Source organism: Condylostylus longicornis, unplaced genomic scaffold (assembly GCF_029603195.1).
Source record: "Condylostylus longicornis isolate FDR11 unplaced genomic scaffold, ASM2960319v2 ptg000100l, whole genome shotgun sequence".
In the NCBI taxonomy this organism is placed as follows: domain Eukaryota; kingdom Metazoa; phylum Arthropoda; class Insecta; order Diptera; family Dolichopodidae; genus Condylostylus; species Condylostylus longicornis.
In genome coordinates this window covers 1,684,631-1,700,084 of record NW_026578068.1, presented here as the reverse complement: position 1 = coordinate 1,700,084, position 15,454 = coordinate 1,684,631, and the positions used below count along the sequence as shown (strand labels likewise).

Below are 15,454 nucleotides of genomic sequence, written 5' to 3'. Positions count from 1 at the left end.
TACATTCAGGATGCGCAAAAAAAAAGTTAAAGAAGCATTAGCATATTAATATATGGTTGCATTAGATGGTTAAGCAAATGAGTTTAGAAAAATAAATTAATTTTTGGTTAGCATTATATTTAACATTATAAGGCGCCGAAAATTCAAATTTTACAAATTTCGGTTGGCGAAAATTTCAGCGGGATTTGAATAATGAGTGACAAAAGCTTGAGAATGATTTAAATAATCGAATTAGAAAAAAAATTTCCTCTAACAAAATAAACTTCCTAGTAATATCTAAAAGCTGTTGAAATTTCAGACTGCAACGTTTAGAAGAATCAGCTCATCTCAAAAGGAAGATGGTATTAATAACGTTCATTATTATTTTCCTCCGTTTGCAAAATTTAAAAAATGTTTGTGGTTTCGTTACAACAAATAGTCAAAAAAAAAATGGCATTTTTAGAATTTTGAGAGGCTACAACTATTGGAAGGGTGAAAATACTTAAAAAAATTTTTCTACGGAAAAAAATTTCTGTAAAGACCAATTCATATACAAAATTACAGATTTTTAGCTACAATAGTGTAGAAGTTTTGCAAACAAACACACGGATGGAAGGACAGATGTACAGACAGAGTGAAACTAATACACATTTTTTTTTTTCAATCTTTTTTTGGAAACATGCTAAACATGTTACTTTCAAATATAATCACCACAGAGAATTTGCACATCTCATTGTCACATTTTTCTCATAAAAGCTTATTATTAAAAATTTTCAATTTTAAATTCTTTTATATTTGTAACTGGGCTTACAATGCTCACAAAAATTTGCTACTCTTTTAAAGATTCTTGCTTTAAATAAATGTTCAGTGTTTAGCATACCGCAAACGAATAGCTTTTGTTTAAAAATTATTGTTGGTTTTGCTTTTAAAATATCAAAAACCCCTAAATGCAATTATGATTTTAAATTTAGTTTTATAATTTTCAATTTTATTGCAACTCATTTAGCTATACTCCTACCATTTTTTTTTCTGCTCTTTTCGAATTTCCTATTTTCTTTTAAATATACGTAAATCAATTTTTCATTAGTTTTCTATAACAATATTGTAAATATTTCAAAATAAAATTAATATAAAAGTTTTTCTTTTCATTTAACTTATTTCTCTGTTTTTTTTTTTGTTTTTTAGTTTTTGAGAATAGCACAATCAATGACATTTAATTGCACAGCAAACCAAAAAAACAAAAAAAAAATAAAAAAAATAAACTCATAAAAATATTTTATTTTAAAAATTTAGTGCACTTTTTATAAATTTAACTTGTCACCAGATTTTATTTTATAAACAAAAAAAAAATACAAAAAAAAAAACTGTACTCAAAATTTCAATTGCACATTTTATTTTTAATATTTAAATGAACTTTTTGCATTAAAACACACATTTGCACTGCAGAAAAAAAATTATTTAATAAATATAAAAGAGCACATATAGCACTGAAATAAAAAAAAATAAAAAAATAATTAAAAAATATTGCAAAAAAAAGTAAAAATTGTTTTCCTTTCTACACACGCAATTTTTAATTTTCACGTATTTTTGTCTTGTTTTTTTGTACTTCACCCTATAACTTTTTTAATAAATCACGTATATCCAAAAATTCAATAATTTCAATTTAATAATAAAAATATTTTTTTTTATATACTAAAAATAAATTTTTTGTGCTTCAAATGTTTTAATAAAATTTAATAAAATTTTTTACATAATAATTAAAAAAAAAAATCAATACAAAAAAAAATGGTTTTTATTCCTTTTAAAAATTGTAATTTATCCATATCATAAAATACAAAACTAAAAATCTGATACAATCTGCAAAATACATTCGTTTTAAAGTGTAAATTTAAGAAAATTCAGAAAAAAATCAAAACTTTATTGTCGGAAACCTCATAATCAAAAATATACTATAAAATTCTTACAAAAAATTCGGAAAAAAATTTGCATTTACATTGTTTAAAATCTGAAATAAAACAAAAAACAAAATTAAAGGAGTCTCAAAAATTTCTACATAAAATCAACCAGAATATATCAAAAGTATCCTGCATATCAATAGTTAAGATATTTATAATCAGAAGCAGAAAACTATAAAATCTTTAAAGATGAATACTAAAACAAATAAGGTAATTTTCATTTCGCATGAGTTATAAATCGCTTATGTGCATATTATATATATATATATACATTCTATATTTTCTATCAATATAAATTTGATAAAGAATAAAAATTTTATTTGATTATTTTAAATTTTTTTTTTCTAATAAAATTTTATTGATATTCCTACTCATTATACCGGTACAAACCGATGTTCGATGGGAATATTCTGAGATATAGACAACAAATAGAGAAGGGTAAATATGTGATTTTTCAGGGTCAGAAAGATGGGACAAAAAACAACGTTTATGGAGAAGGGTGGATCACAAATAAATTTTTAACACTCAAATTCCTAGTTGAAAATTTTTGCTAGCTTCCATAATCCTTAATCGATTTTAAAAAATTAATACGTAATGGAAAACTAAAAAAAAGATCTCTGCTATAATCTATAATTCACAAAGTATATACCTAATTTAATTAAATTTTGCATCCTAATAAAATTAGCTCATTGTTTTAGAAATTAGAATTTTGAATATGTTCCAAAAAAATTATTAAAAATTGAGAATTTGTCGTAAATTTTTGAAATGAATTGAAAACTCTTATTTCTGCGTTATTTCCACTTCAAATTAAAAGAGATTCAAAAAACAAATTTCACAAAAATCTAAAAATTACGAAAATTAAGCAAAAAAATTTTAGGCAAATTAACATTTTTCCGAAAATCGAACACAGGCTATTATTGAAAAATTTTTCTCAGAGACATTTGAATTACTTTGAAAAATAACTTTAAATTTAACTTCAAATAATTTCAAATGTAATTAAATAAAACGGATTTTAAATTCTGGAAATTTTGAATACTGAACTAAAATTATATTTAAGACGTAGATAGAACACCTGCTACTCTTTTACCTGGAAATTAAATTTTTCATCTTTTTTTTTTTCTTTTTCATTTTTTACGTTAATGAAAAATAAATTACAATGGAAAAAAGAAAAACAGAAACTTTTTTACTTTTAAATATGTACGTGCACATAAACATGATTTACTGTACACATTTACATATAAATGTAAATGTTTCATGCTTTAAGCAAAACAAAAATGCTTCAACAAGCAACTAAATTTTTCTTCTTTACTCAAAACATCATTTTATCTTCTCGGTTTTTTTTTTTTACACAATTTCACAGATTAATTTTGTAGTGCTCTTCTAAAATCAAACAGAGAAAAACAGGGAAAAATTACAATTTTACCTATATGCATATCTGTAATAAGAAACAGGTTCTAGTGAAAACAATACACATTATACTAGGAGAACAAATCAATGAATGCTTTGTTTGCTTCCCGGTTTTTTAATGAATTCATGCACTTAGAATATTATAACAAGTTTAATAAAGAGTAATAGTTGTTAAAGCAGCGTATTTCATTTGGAAAATAGAATATTTTTTTTTTTGGAAACGGTGAATTTTGCATACATTAAGGGGCAAAATTTAAATACTTCTATTATTTTTTTTAGGTATTGAAAAATTGATCTAGAATATTTTATTATTGTTTTTTAATAAATTTATTTAATTATTAAATACAAATTACGGATTTAAAATTTAAATTATGTAGCTATGTAAAAAATTATTACATAATTTTATTTGAGAACAAATATTTGAATCACATACACAAAATCAATTGGTAAGGATTTTGAATATGGATGAAATGATTGACTTTATAAAATTCCTTTTCAAAAACTATTTAGCAACTTCGAGAATTTTTAAAATAAGCCCAATGGTGATCTTACTGCAAACTAATCTGTCTACCTACGACTTTTTGTACGCTATGCAATTTCACATTTTTGGTCAAATATTTTTTTTGCAAAATTTGATTTTGCCTTTCAATAATTATTTCATATTTTTCAAAACTTTTATTTGCTTACCAACACAAATATTAGATTTCCACATTTTTTCATAAATGTTTACACATTGTATTTATATTTATCACTTCCCTCATATGAACACTTGAAAATTACACAGCCAGTTGAATATTGAACAATATTGTTATAAGGATTTTTTATAGGAATTTGATTTTGAATTTATTTTGTATACTACGGTAAATAGTTTCATTCAGGTAGGTTTATTTATATTTCTTGAAAAAGGAAAATTGATTCCTGATACCAACAATAAGTTCCTATACCAATTAAAATAATATATAAGAAAAAATCCATATGCATATATGTATTTATTAGGATTTATATGTATTTTAAAGGACAAAAATAGAGTTAGACAATTTCGAAGTAATGAGCACTTCATATTTTAATTTGAAATTCTCTCAAAATATGCTAGAAAATAGAAAGAAAATGAATAATAATTTATACAATCCGCTTTCATTAGAATTTCCGATTTCTCTATAGTCTCTTTTATTCCATGTTTACATATTATATGAATATTAATGTATGTATATTTATCTATACATACATACTCATCCGATCCTAGACATCGCTTTTCTTTGTTTATTTTAATATGCAACTAATTGTTCAAAAAATGACAATGGTTTAGAATTAAAATATCATGAGAATGCAAAATATAAATCTCATTGAAATAAAATAAGAATTTACGGAAATTCGAAGTTTAATTAGAAATAATCTAAGCAATTTCAAACACTAAAAACTATATGGCCAGTAAGTATTTGCAATATATATGTACAACCAATTGAAAAATATAGTTTAAGAGCAGAAAAAGATTTGTGATTATGTTGGAATAAGGGAAGGAATAATATCTTTGAATAAAAATGTAAGTGGCAAGTAATATTTAATTTAGATTTTAAATTTTTAAATTATGTCAATTTCTAATTCATGATTTAATCTAGTAAAATTTACGTAAACAAATGTAATATTATAATATGGAGATAAGAACTTTACAAGCAGTATATTATTTACGCTTCTACAAAAGACCAAATTATTTATATTTAAAATAACCTTAAATTACATAAAACTAATCTGAACATTAAAAACAAGTTTTTTTTAAAACATTTTTAATACTTCTTACAACTCTTTAATCAAAATAATATCAACTATTATATTACTAATTCCCAATATAAGCTGTAGTTGTTTATATTCATTATTAATTCTTACAAGAATAACTAACGCAAATTCGTTCATGCAACTGCAAAATAAGTTGATGACGCAATCAAAGGAATGAGTTAAGGCAGAAAAATTTATTAAAAAATTTTTTCCCCTCGAATTGAACTCAAACCAATGGCCATACCGCTTTCTAAGCGGACGCTCAACAAACTGAGCTATAGAAGCATAGACAAGTTGCCAGCTAATATAATAAAATCCTAGAGTAGCACCCTTACTCTTAAAAAACTCTTTAAAATTTTGTACAACACCCTACTAGCAAAAAAAACAAAAATTTCTTAAAATTTTTCACGATCCCCTACCTTGGCAAAAAACCAAACATTTTTTAAAATTTTGCGCGACCAAAATACAAAAATTTTTTTTAATTTTTCACGACCCCCTACCTTGGAAAAAGAGCAAAAATTTTCTAAAATTTTGCTCCACCCCTTACTTTGGAAAAAAAAAAACAAAAAATTTTTTAAAATTTTACTAGACCCCCTACCTTGACAAAAAAACTAAATTTTTTTGAAAATTTTTTAAAATTTTGCACCTTGGCAAAAAAACAAAAATCTTGTAAAATTTAGTAGCATAGAAAACATTACTTCTCAATATCGCTGATTCTAAACCGACCACAAATGTAGACCATTCGATTTTTTCTAAATTAACGTGCTTTAGCAAAACTTCCAGTGTATGTTTTGAAGACTTTACAAAATCTATAAATTCTCAACAGGACTTTGGCCTATTAACACCGTATACTACATTTTCATTTGATGATAAATCATGATACAATATATTTGAATGTATGATATACTATTATGAAATTCTCATTTGAATTCCAGCTGAACGAAGGCTTAATCTTTTATAATCGTAGCTCAGAAATAGTATGCTAACATGTAACACAACTAATACAATAAACTCAATATTTTCTTTAATATGAAACCTCTAAAAATTATATGTATGCAATATATATATATATATAGTGTAAATAAATGTGTATGTAAATAAGAAAATTAATAATATTATTTTTTCTAAATAAATTTTCAAAGAAATAATATTAAAAATCTTTAGAAAATTTTCAAATATGGAGGGATGATAAAAAATTTAGAATATTTTACAAAATTTTTCATTATTCTTAAATTTGTAGCGTACAATATTCTTCTTAAATTTTTCACTTGTTGTTTTTTTTTTTCTTTTACTTGCAATTTTATAGAAGATTTATAGTCTGTCAGTTTAGCATTTCCTTAAAGTTAATTTTGTGTTTCTGTTATATAGGGTTTTTCTTCTATTTTCTTTTTTGATTAAGGATGGACAGCTTTTGTATTACGTATATTATTTTTGCCTCTTTTCCTTAAGAACTTTTATTTTAATAATATTTAAGGAGAAGAAGAAAAGATTCGGAAGACAAAAAAAAAGAAAATACATCTATATCCTTTTTGCAATCCACTTATTCTCATTGTAATAAATTATATATTATATTTTATATATATATATACATAATATTTTTATTTTTGTCCTTCATATATAAAGCCCTTAATTTGTCCTCTTTGATAATTCAGATATTTAAGCTTTAAACTTTTTTAATAATAAATTTAAAGAACAAGAAAAAAAAAACAATATTTTCTTGTTCTGAAAAGAAAATTTTCGTTTCTGTTTTTTTTCGGTTCCTTTTTTTCTCCTTTTGTATTGTAATTTCTTAAATAATAAGCAAATTTTAAATAATCTCATGATTAAAGAGTAAAACACCTGTTTCAAGTTAATGTCACCCTTAAATAATAATAAAAGAAAAAGGTTAAATGATTTAGAATTTTAATATAGGTCTATGCAGATCATAGGGGAAATTTAAATATTTCTTTTTTGTTTAAGAAAGAATAAAAAAAAATTTATTATATAACGAGGGTTAAATTACAAATAAATTGATATTAAATTGTTTTTTCTTATATAATAAATTGATTTGAATTGCACATTACAAATAAGAGTCCTCAACTTCATTTGCATTAGTATAATTAAAATTTCGATCTGATATACATATAGTTTTTAAATAATTTGTATAACAGTTTTCCATTTTAAAATAAATTACTCAGCTCTGATAATTTGTATTTAAATTTAAATTTTAGGAAGATGGAAAAGAAAAAAGATGATACAGAAGTTTTCAAAATGTAAATTTACATAAAGATTTTGAAGTTCCACCTACATACCGCTTAGCACTTGAATTAAGATCGGCTGATTTCTTAAAAGTAATAAAAATATTTTTAAAATAGGGAAAAGAATGAAAATTCTTCGCTATTCCGATTTGATACATTAAAGTTAACTAAATCTGAACATGGTACATGCAACTACAAATCTAGGACCCTTTATACTTCTTCCTATATAAATAATATTTTATTTAATTGTTAAGGATTTTTTATGAAATGGATTTAAAATGAAACTATTAACCTTTATTTTAAAAATAAATGGAATAAATCATACGATTATTACTCCATTCAACGCTAGATTTCCAAAGCAAAAACAAAAAAAATTAAAAAGTTTATTTTTAATACTTGTTTTTTATATTTTTAACCATTTGCCTTTTTTTACTAAAACAAAAATCTCTCCATTTAAAACCCATTCAAACAAAATAGAAAAAAATAAAAATTGTTTATGTTATTATACGTAAGCACTTTAGAAAATTGTTTTTACACTTAAAAATTTTCCGATCACTTCATTTCAGTGTACTTAGTGAACTTACATAACTTATATGAACTTATATAATGTCTAGCAATAGATTTTACTTTAAAAATTAGACTTGGTTATCATATAACCGAACACTTTAATACGAATACGGCGCTGTGGGATGAACCAAACCTAATGTTATAATGGCTTAATTAGCAATTCATGCCGATACCATTAAAGACGTTACTCGCTTAAAACAGTAGGACAGTGGATATGGAAGTCGTAATGTGTTAGAAAGTGTATAATAACTCACTTGCCAAAGCAACTGGCCCTTAAAATGGATGGCGCTTGAGTTATATACTCATACGTAGCTGGTAATATTTTTAAATTAAAATAAAATTATCCTGAATAGTTAATATCATTGGGTTGGTTACATGAAGTTTTGAAAATGTCTCTTGTTTACTTAAAATTTGTAATTTAGTAATATGACTTCATTTTGCCAAATCATTCCATCCAAATATCTTTCTTAGCCAGTTTCATATATAGACAGAGAATTCAAATATGAAATATCAATAAAATACCATTAATTAGATAGAAAATTTTGAGGGGCGCCTCAGCAGAGTGGCCCTGGAAAATGAAAGCACTTGCAGGTTTTGTGAGGAAGATAGGGAGGCTTCATTACAGCTTCTGGGTACACTCTTTTCTCGCTCGCAGGAAAAGGGAAATACTGGGGGACTTTACTCTGATAGTGGTGGAGTTGCGGTCCTCCATGTCTCAAAAGTCGCTCTAGTATATCAGGACGGTGATTCTCGAGCTGGTTTTCTAGGGCCATGCCGCACACTCTCGGCGGAGGGCACAATAGATCCTTATACGTGATTGTGGAGCACTATTACTACGGTTTTACAAATCTACAATCTACATGATTCAACAATGTCAAATAAACCTTCTGGCACTGTTTAGTTTACCATAATAAAAATTTTATTGACGTTATGACAACACCTACCATTTTATAATATGTGCAATAAGGTCGGTAAAATTTCACTTAAAAAATATACTTAAGCCGGTAATCACTGTTATAAATGTAGCAACATATACATATATAAAGTAAATACATAATAATACATAGCACGTATATTGTACACAACTTATAGATGCAATGATGGATTATAGTAAATCTCAATATTCTTTTATATACTTTAATTCCTTTTATATAAATTCAAGTGTGAGGTTTTATATTAATATTATCCTTACTGCATTTTGAAATATTAAGTATTGATTTATTATAAAAGTAAGATGAAAAAATATATTATATAAATTGTATAGAGAAAAAATCCTTCTTTATTACAATCATGATAGTGTTAAAATCTTATTGAATGTGTCAAAACATAAAACACATGCTTAATATTTTTTTTCTCAATTCATCACATTTAGTCCAGTTAAACATTATACTTAAATATGTTGTATGAGATAAAAAAAAACGAACTATCAACTGTCTTTATACCCTGTAGAATTTATTGTATACAAAAATGACTTGAAAATTGTCAAAAAGTCAGTAAGATGAGATATAAAATGATATAAATGAAAATTTAAAAGTTGTACAAAGAAAGTAAGAAATTACTTTAAAAGTAATTTAAATTATTTTTTGCAATAATTTTTTAATGCTGGTTTAATATTTTCAATGACAAAATCCTGAAAATTAATGATTTTGAATATAATTTGGAAGACATAGATTTCATAAAATTCTCAAAATATTTGCCGAGGCATATTTATTATTTTTATAATTTGGAACCTATTTCAACATGGTTTTGTGATTAACCTTTGCAATTCCATTAAGTTTTTAAACTTTCTTGCAGTAAAAAGCAATGAATGGTATTTTGAATTAATAAACGTAAGTTGATTAAGCAAAAGAAGTCCCTATTTGTGCTTCTGATGCATCCCCATCTAGAATATGTCTCACAGGTTTGGTCGTCCCTTTAAAATATTCATATAAATAGGATTGAGTCAATCCAAAAAAATATTTCAAGATTTGCGTTTCATGACTTTCCTCGAGATAATGCTAGTTTTCTTCCTCCTTATGGAAACAAGCTCAAATTGATAGACTTACTCACTTTAAATAAAAGGAATCATGTCGCGGGGTCGATATTTTTTTAACTTGTGAAATCTGATTTGATGTCTCCTGTTATTCTAATGTTTAATCCGTTAATTCTTTGGTTTGGTCTTGTATTTTGTAGTTCCACTTCTTAAGAATAGCTACGGGAAATAAGAACCCGCCGTCAGTATAATGTTGAATCTGTGTCACAAGCTCAAGAATACACCCGATTGAATACTCACAAAGAAAACGATAAATTCTAGTTTGCTCACAGTTAACTTATTCATTTCCATATACCAAATTTAATTAATAATATCTACAAATTTTGTAATTTTGGAATATCTGTAATCTTGGATTTCATTTGGAGCAATTAAGTATATTGTAAATTGATTTCATATTATTGCAATATATTTGAGCTAAGCATGTAAAACCTCACAGCTGTAGATCTAATATCTTAATGAATTTTTAATAGAGAAAATTATTAAATTTTAAAAAAATTTTGACAACCCACACTTTTATAATATATGAATTTAAAAATTGCTTTATGAAAACTTTTTGATAATTATTGGAAAAAACATCGTTTTGGTTATCCTATTTTCAATAATTATGGATTATTTTGATAATAAAATGCATTTAATTTAATATAGAGCACTATTAGTTATCCTAGTTTATAAAAAGACAAGATTTACTCACAGAATCATATTGTGTTACGTGTGTGCCAAACAATGAATATGCTTTTATCTATGTTTTGAGTTACGGACCACAAAATGTATGTTATTTTTTCAAAATTTTAATAGTTGTTATTTTAGAAAGTGTAAAATAACAATTTTATAATAGTGGAAGAACTCTATAGTTTTGGTATAATATTCTTCAGGGAAAAGAAAATAATTTAGCACACGTAACAATAAAATACTTATGTATTTGAAGACTTGATTCGAAAGCACAAATTGCAATGCATTTAATATTAAATTCATTTGCAACTAGTGCGTCATAAATAAATTTATAGGAAAGCTTTCTCGAAATATAGAAAAATTATTTCATTTTATGATATAGTTTTATTCGAACATTTATAAAAATATGTAAGAAACTGTTAAAGCCTTCAGCAGTATTTGAATTATAACATACCAAAATACCAATATCCAATAAAAATTTTGGAAATTTTCAAATTTGTACAAAAAAAAATTTTAAAATTGTTTTCCCCTTAAGCAAAACTACAATAAATATTTTCGTTTTGTTTATTTCATCTTCATACTCTTATATTCCTAGATGCGCACACAAAAGAAACATTAAAAAGTTCCAAGGACCAAAAAAAAACATAAAAAACAAATAATTTTATCCTGTTTTTTTGTTAACAAAACTAACCCTTTATTTTTTGATTTAAACTTTATCATGTTTTCGGTCTGTTTAAAAAGTTATTTTTTACCCTACAGCTTTTTTGTTTTTTACTCAAGTTTGTTTTTTATTAAATTGATGATTATAACAAAAGTAACAATTCTAAAGTACCATTAATATAAATTAGAGTAAAAGATGCTTAGTTTTTTTATACGTAAAAAAAAATAAAGAACCTTAAATAATTTTACAAGAATTTAAGATGTGAAAACAAAATACAGTAATTAAGAACTTAAAAAAAAAATTGTCTCTCTTTTTTTTTTTTGCTGGTCATCTATAAGGGGTCCGAATTTCATATTATTGTTGAAAAATTAATGTAAAAAGTGTTGTCATACTCGTATATTGCTTGTGTTTATAAAATTGGAACAATTTTTTAATTGTATAATTTTTATTGTGATATGCAAATTCTATTCTAGATAATTTTTTTCGTTGAACCACAACCAAGAACACATATCACAAGATTTACATTTAAAATTCAGCTTTCGCTGGAATAACCGTCGGCAAACTTTTGTGAGTTATGGGCAAATAAAATGTACTATTTGAGTATGAGTATCGGCCACTCCAATTTCTTATATCACCTACTTACAAAACGAAATGACATTTTCAACTGACTTTATTGGTTGTTTCGTTTTGACAAATAATAATAAATTTGTATGGAATTTTATGCACTTATGTCTATATCTATGAGTGAGATCTTGAAAATTTTTTTCGAAAAATTTTTTTTTCAAAAGATGTGGAAAAATTTTTTTTTTTACTATTTCTTAATTTTTTTAAAAATTTTTTGAAAAAAAATTTTCATAGTTGTAATGGAATATTTCTTTTTCTTGCAACCAGTGTGATAGGCCAGATTTGCGGCCGGCTGCTCTAGAGAATATAATTCAACCTTTTCTTCCCTTTGCAATTACAATCTTTCATTCCCACAGGAAAATGATGTACTCTTCTATATTGCGTTTAAAATATAATATAATTGATGTAAAATGTAATTTTTAATACCCATACTTTTATCCAAAAATTATTCGAATTGTAACATAAATTATTCAATAAAAATCTTTCCAACCGACTAACCAGGTGGGTTAATGTTAACTGGTGTGTTGAAAAATATTTTATTACATTTTTCAAATACCTTTAACGTATAAATTTTTTTTTTTTCAAAATATAAGAAAAGAATTTTCTTTTTTTTTAGCAATAAAAATGAAAACTTTTATTTTTACAAAATTATTTTCGTAAATTATTCAAAGAGTTAACAAATTATTTAACAAATTTAAACATAAATTTGTAATAATTAAATTTTAGGGAGAAAAACTTTTTATTTCTGTTATATTTTTATTTTTTTTTATGTAGCTTTGTTGTATTTTTTCTTTTCAGTTTAAAGTATTTCGAAATTTTTTAAATAGAATAAATTTTATTTAAAATTTTCTCCATAAACTAAACATTTTCTTTTTTTGACTCTTTTAGAATTTTATTATTTACATACACACATACATGCAGCGCTGAATCTACTACATATGCAAAATAAGCATTTGTAATGAGGGCTAGCAAGCAAGGGCGCCACTGAACCCAAAAAAAAATTAATTTTAAAAAATAAAAATTTTTTCAAATATCATTACGTCATCGAAAAAATGCAAAATAAAAATCTAAGAGTTTAATTCCAGGCTTTGATTGTATGACTAATCATGCATTCAACATGATAAAATGAAAGAAAGTGATTTATTAGCGGGAGGAGTGAGAGGAGGGAGGGTGCAGGGAGCTTCGAACACGTCAGAACCGGGCCTGCATATATGCATACATGAATACAAAATTGGTTCTTTTCAAAGACTGTTGTTTATTACAGTTTCAGTAAACTTTCTGTTCCAATATCTAGATAAAATGAAATAACAATTGAAAATCATGACTTCTAAGAGTTCTTCACTTAGTCCAAACAGAAACTTAATTCAAATTCAAATTTAGCACAAAGTAGAAGAGTACCTTAATTCGAATTGACCAGTTTTTATTTGTAATTAGCGCAAATAATTAATTACAAAGTTTATTACATGAATCGCAGCATCAGGTTTATTCAATGTGTCAGCTTGTACATAATTGAAATAACCTACGTCAATAATAACAGGTAACTGCCTAAGTAAAAATTACGAATTTTCAGTAATTAATTTATGGCTAGTATTGGTAAAATAAAAATGACTGAAATCATTTTCATGCTTTTCTAAAAAAATAATTCTGACAAAATCATCTGGAAAGTAGTTTTTTCATTATGGTTTTAACAAAAAAAAATTTTTGTGAATTATGAACTTGTTTTAATATACAGGATGTTTCAGATAGGTATACAAAAATATATATCATTGGTTAGAGGATCAGAAATGTTTATAACTTTTGTTCCGAAGTAATTGCTGTACCTCAAGGATTTTCGAAATAATTTTCGAACGAATTTTCACGATATTTCTACTAATTTATGCTTTTCTGCTTATAATTTCCGTTCCGCAAGAGTTAGAAATTTCAAACAAACAACTTTTAAAAAGACTAGTAAAGAACTTAAAGTTACGATATTTTGGTTTATTTTTTTTTTTGTATTTTTTGTATTTTCGGAAACACAAGAATTCGAACTTTAGAATTGAAATTCTAATTTTTTCCATTTTGTATTTTTACGTTGACCGGTGCTGCGGTCAAAACAAGCTTATTGTGTGAAGGTGAGTTGACCAGCATTATTTGCTACTAAATCAAGCAATAAATATTGGATAATATTTTTTCTTATTCTGCGATTTTTTTTATTTGACTTAAACAATTTTTTTTTAAATCATTAGAATTTAGAATTTAATTTCTGAAACGGAATTTCTCATTATAAATGAAAATAAAAAATTCATATAAAATTCTCTCAAGTTTTTAATACAAATGCAACCAAGCTGTTTTCAATTTTTCTTTCTAAATCATTTTCAAAAATAAATTTATTCTATATTCCATAAATTATTTTATTACAACAAAAATTAATAACAAAAATTTATTATTTTCTCTTACATCAATCTACAAAAAAAAAATATTGGTTCTTTTGAGAAATTTTTATAATAGAAATTGTAACAAAATTCAATCGAAAATGAAAATTGGAAAAACGAAAAAAAAACACAAGAAAATTTTGTTTTTTAAGAACATTAAAAAATGTAAAAAATTCCGTTTCGCAACATTTTATTCATGAATCATGATTCATTTAGTGAAAAAATTACGAAAAGAAAAAAAAAACCTCAGCCTACCCACTTTGTAGTTTTGCTAAAGCAAAAATCACTTTAGAAAACCTACGAAAAAAAAATCTAAACTTTGCTTTTTCTTTTCGCAAAAAAAAATATAAAAAACAATAAACTGGAAAATTGAAAAACTTTCCTTGATATTTTCAAATGCTATTGGTTCTGATTTCTTTTGCACAATATTCTTTCTTGGTTTGTTAATAGTTATTACTCTGCTCAAGAAGAAGAATAATAAAATTGAAAAAAAAAATTTTTTTTCATAAACGGAATATGAAACAAAAAAAAATTGAAAAAAAAAACTGGAAGAAAATATTTTTTTTTTTGCTGTGGTTCCTGTCAACAATAGAGAGCAGCCAATAACAGCACAATTTGGTTCGCGTAATTGATGCATTTATTATTGAAATATTATTCTATTGCGGTTATTAATGTAGAAAATTTATGCCATATGGTTTCGTTACACATCGGTTGGTCATGGTGTTTGCATAAATATGGTAGAGCGCATCAAATTTAAATAAATCAGCTTGTTTCTGATTTTGGTACAATTTGAGAAGAAATTTTAATATTGGAGAAAAATATTATTAATTAAAAGACAACTCTCCACATTAAATCAAAATTGCTGATTTGCTTACTTAAACTTCATACATTACCTTCCTTACTTTAACTTGTGATCCACTTAACAAATCCAATGAAACATTTCCAGTACAAAAGAAATCTTTAACTGAATTATGATTCGTTGTCATAAAAGTAATGACACTTAATTTGAATTTTACAATCAGATGTCATTTATTTTGTATAACTTTTATTTTCTCATATATTTTTGTGTTTCTATGACATGAAGTCCTTTTAATGGCATTTTTGATACCACTGAATATAAATCTAAAATTTGTATTTTTTTT

At 24.8% G+C, this 15,454-nt stretch overlaps 1 protein-coding gene across 1 annotated transcript in view; it reads left to right on the top strand.

Annotated features, from left to right (window-relative positions):
- The first annotated feature begins 1,824 nt into the window (after positions 1 to 1,824).
- LOC129614077 (bromodomain-containing protein DDB_G0270170) overlaps positions 1,825 to 15,454 on the top strand; it is a 95,498-nt gene continuing 81,868 nt past the window's right edge. Inside the window, exon 1 of the mRNA XM_055528464.1 lies at positions 1,825 to 2,144. Coding sequence (XP_055384439.1) covers positions 2,124 to 2,144 — 21 coding nt within the window. The 5' untranslated portion in view covers positions 1,825 to 2,123. The remainder of the gene's footprint in view (positions 2,145 to 15,454) is intronic.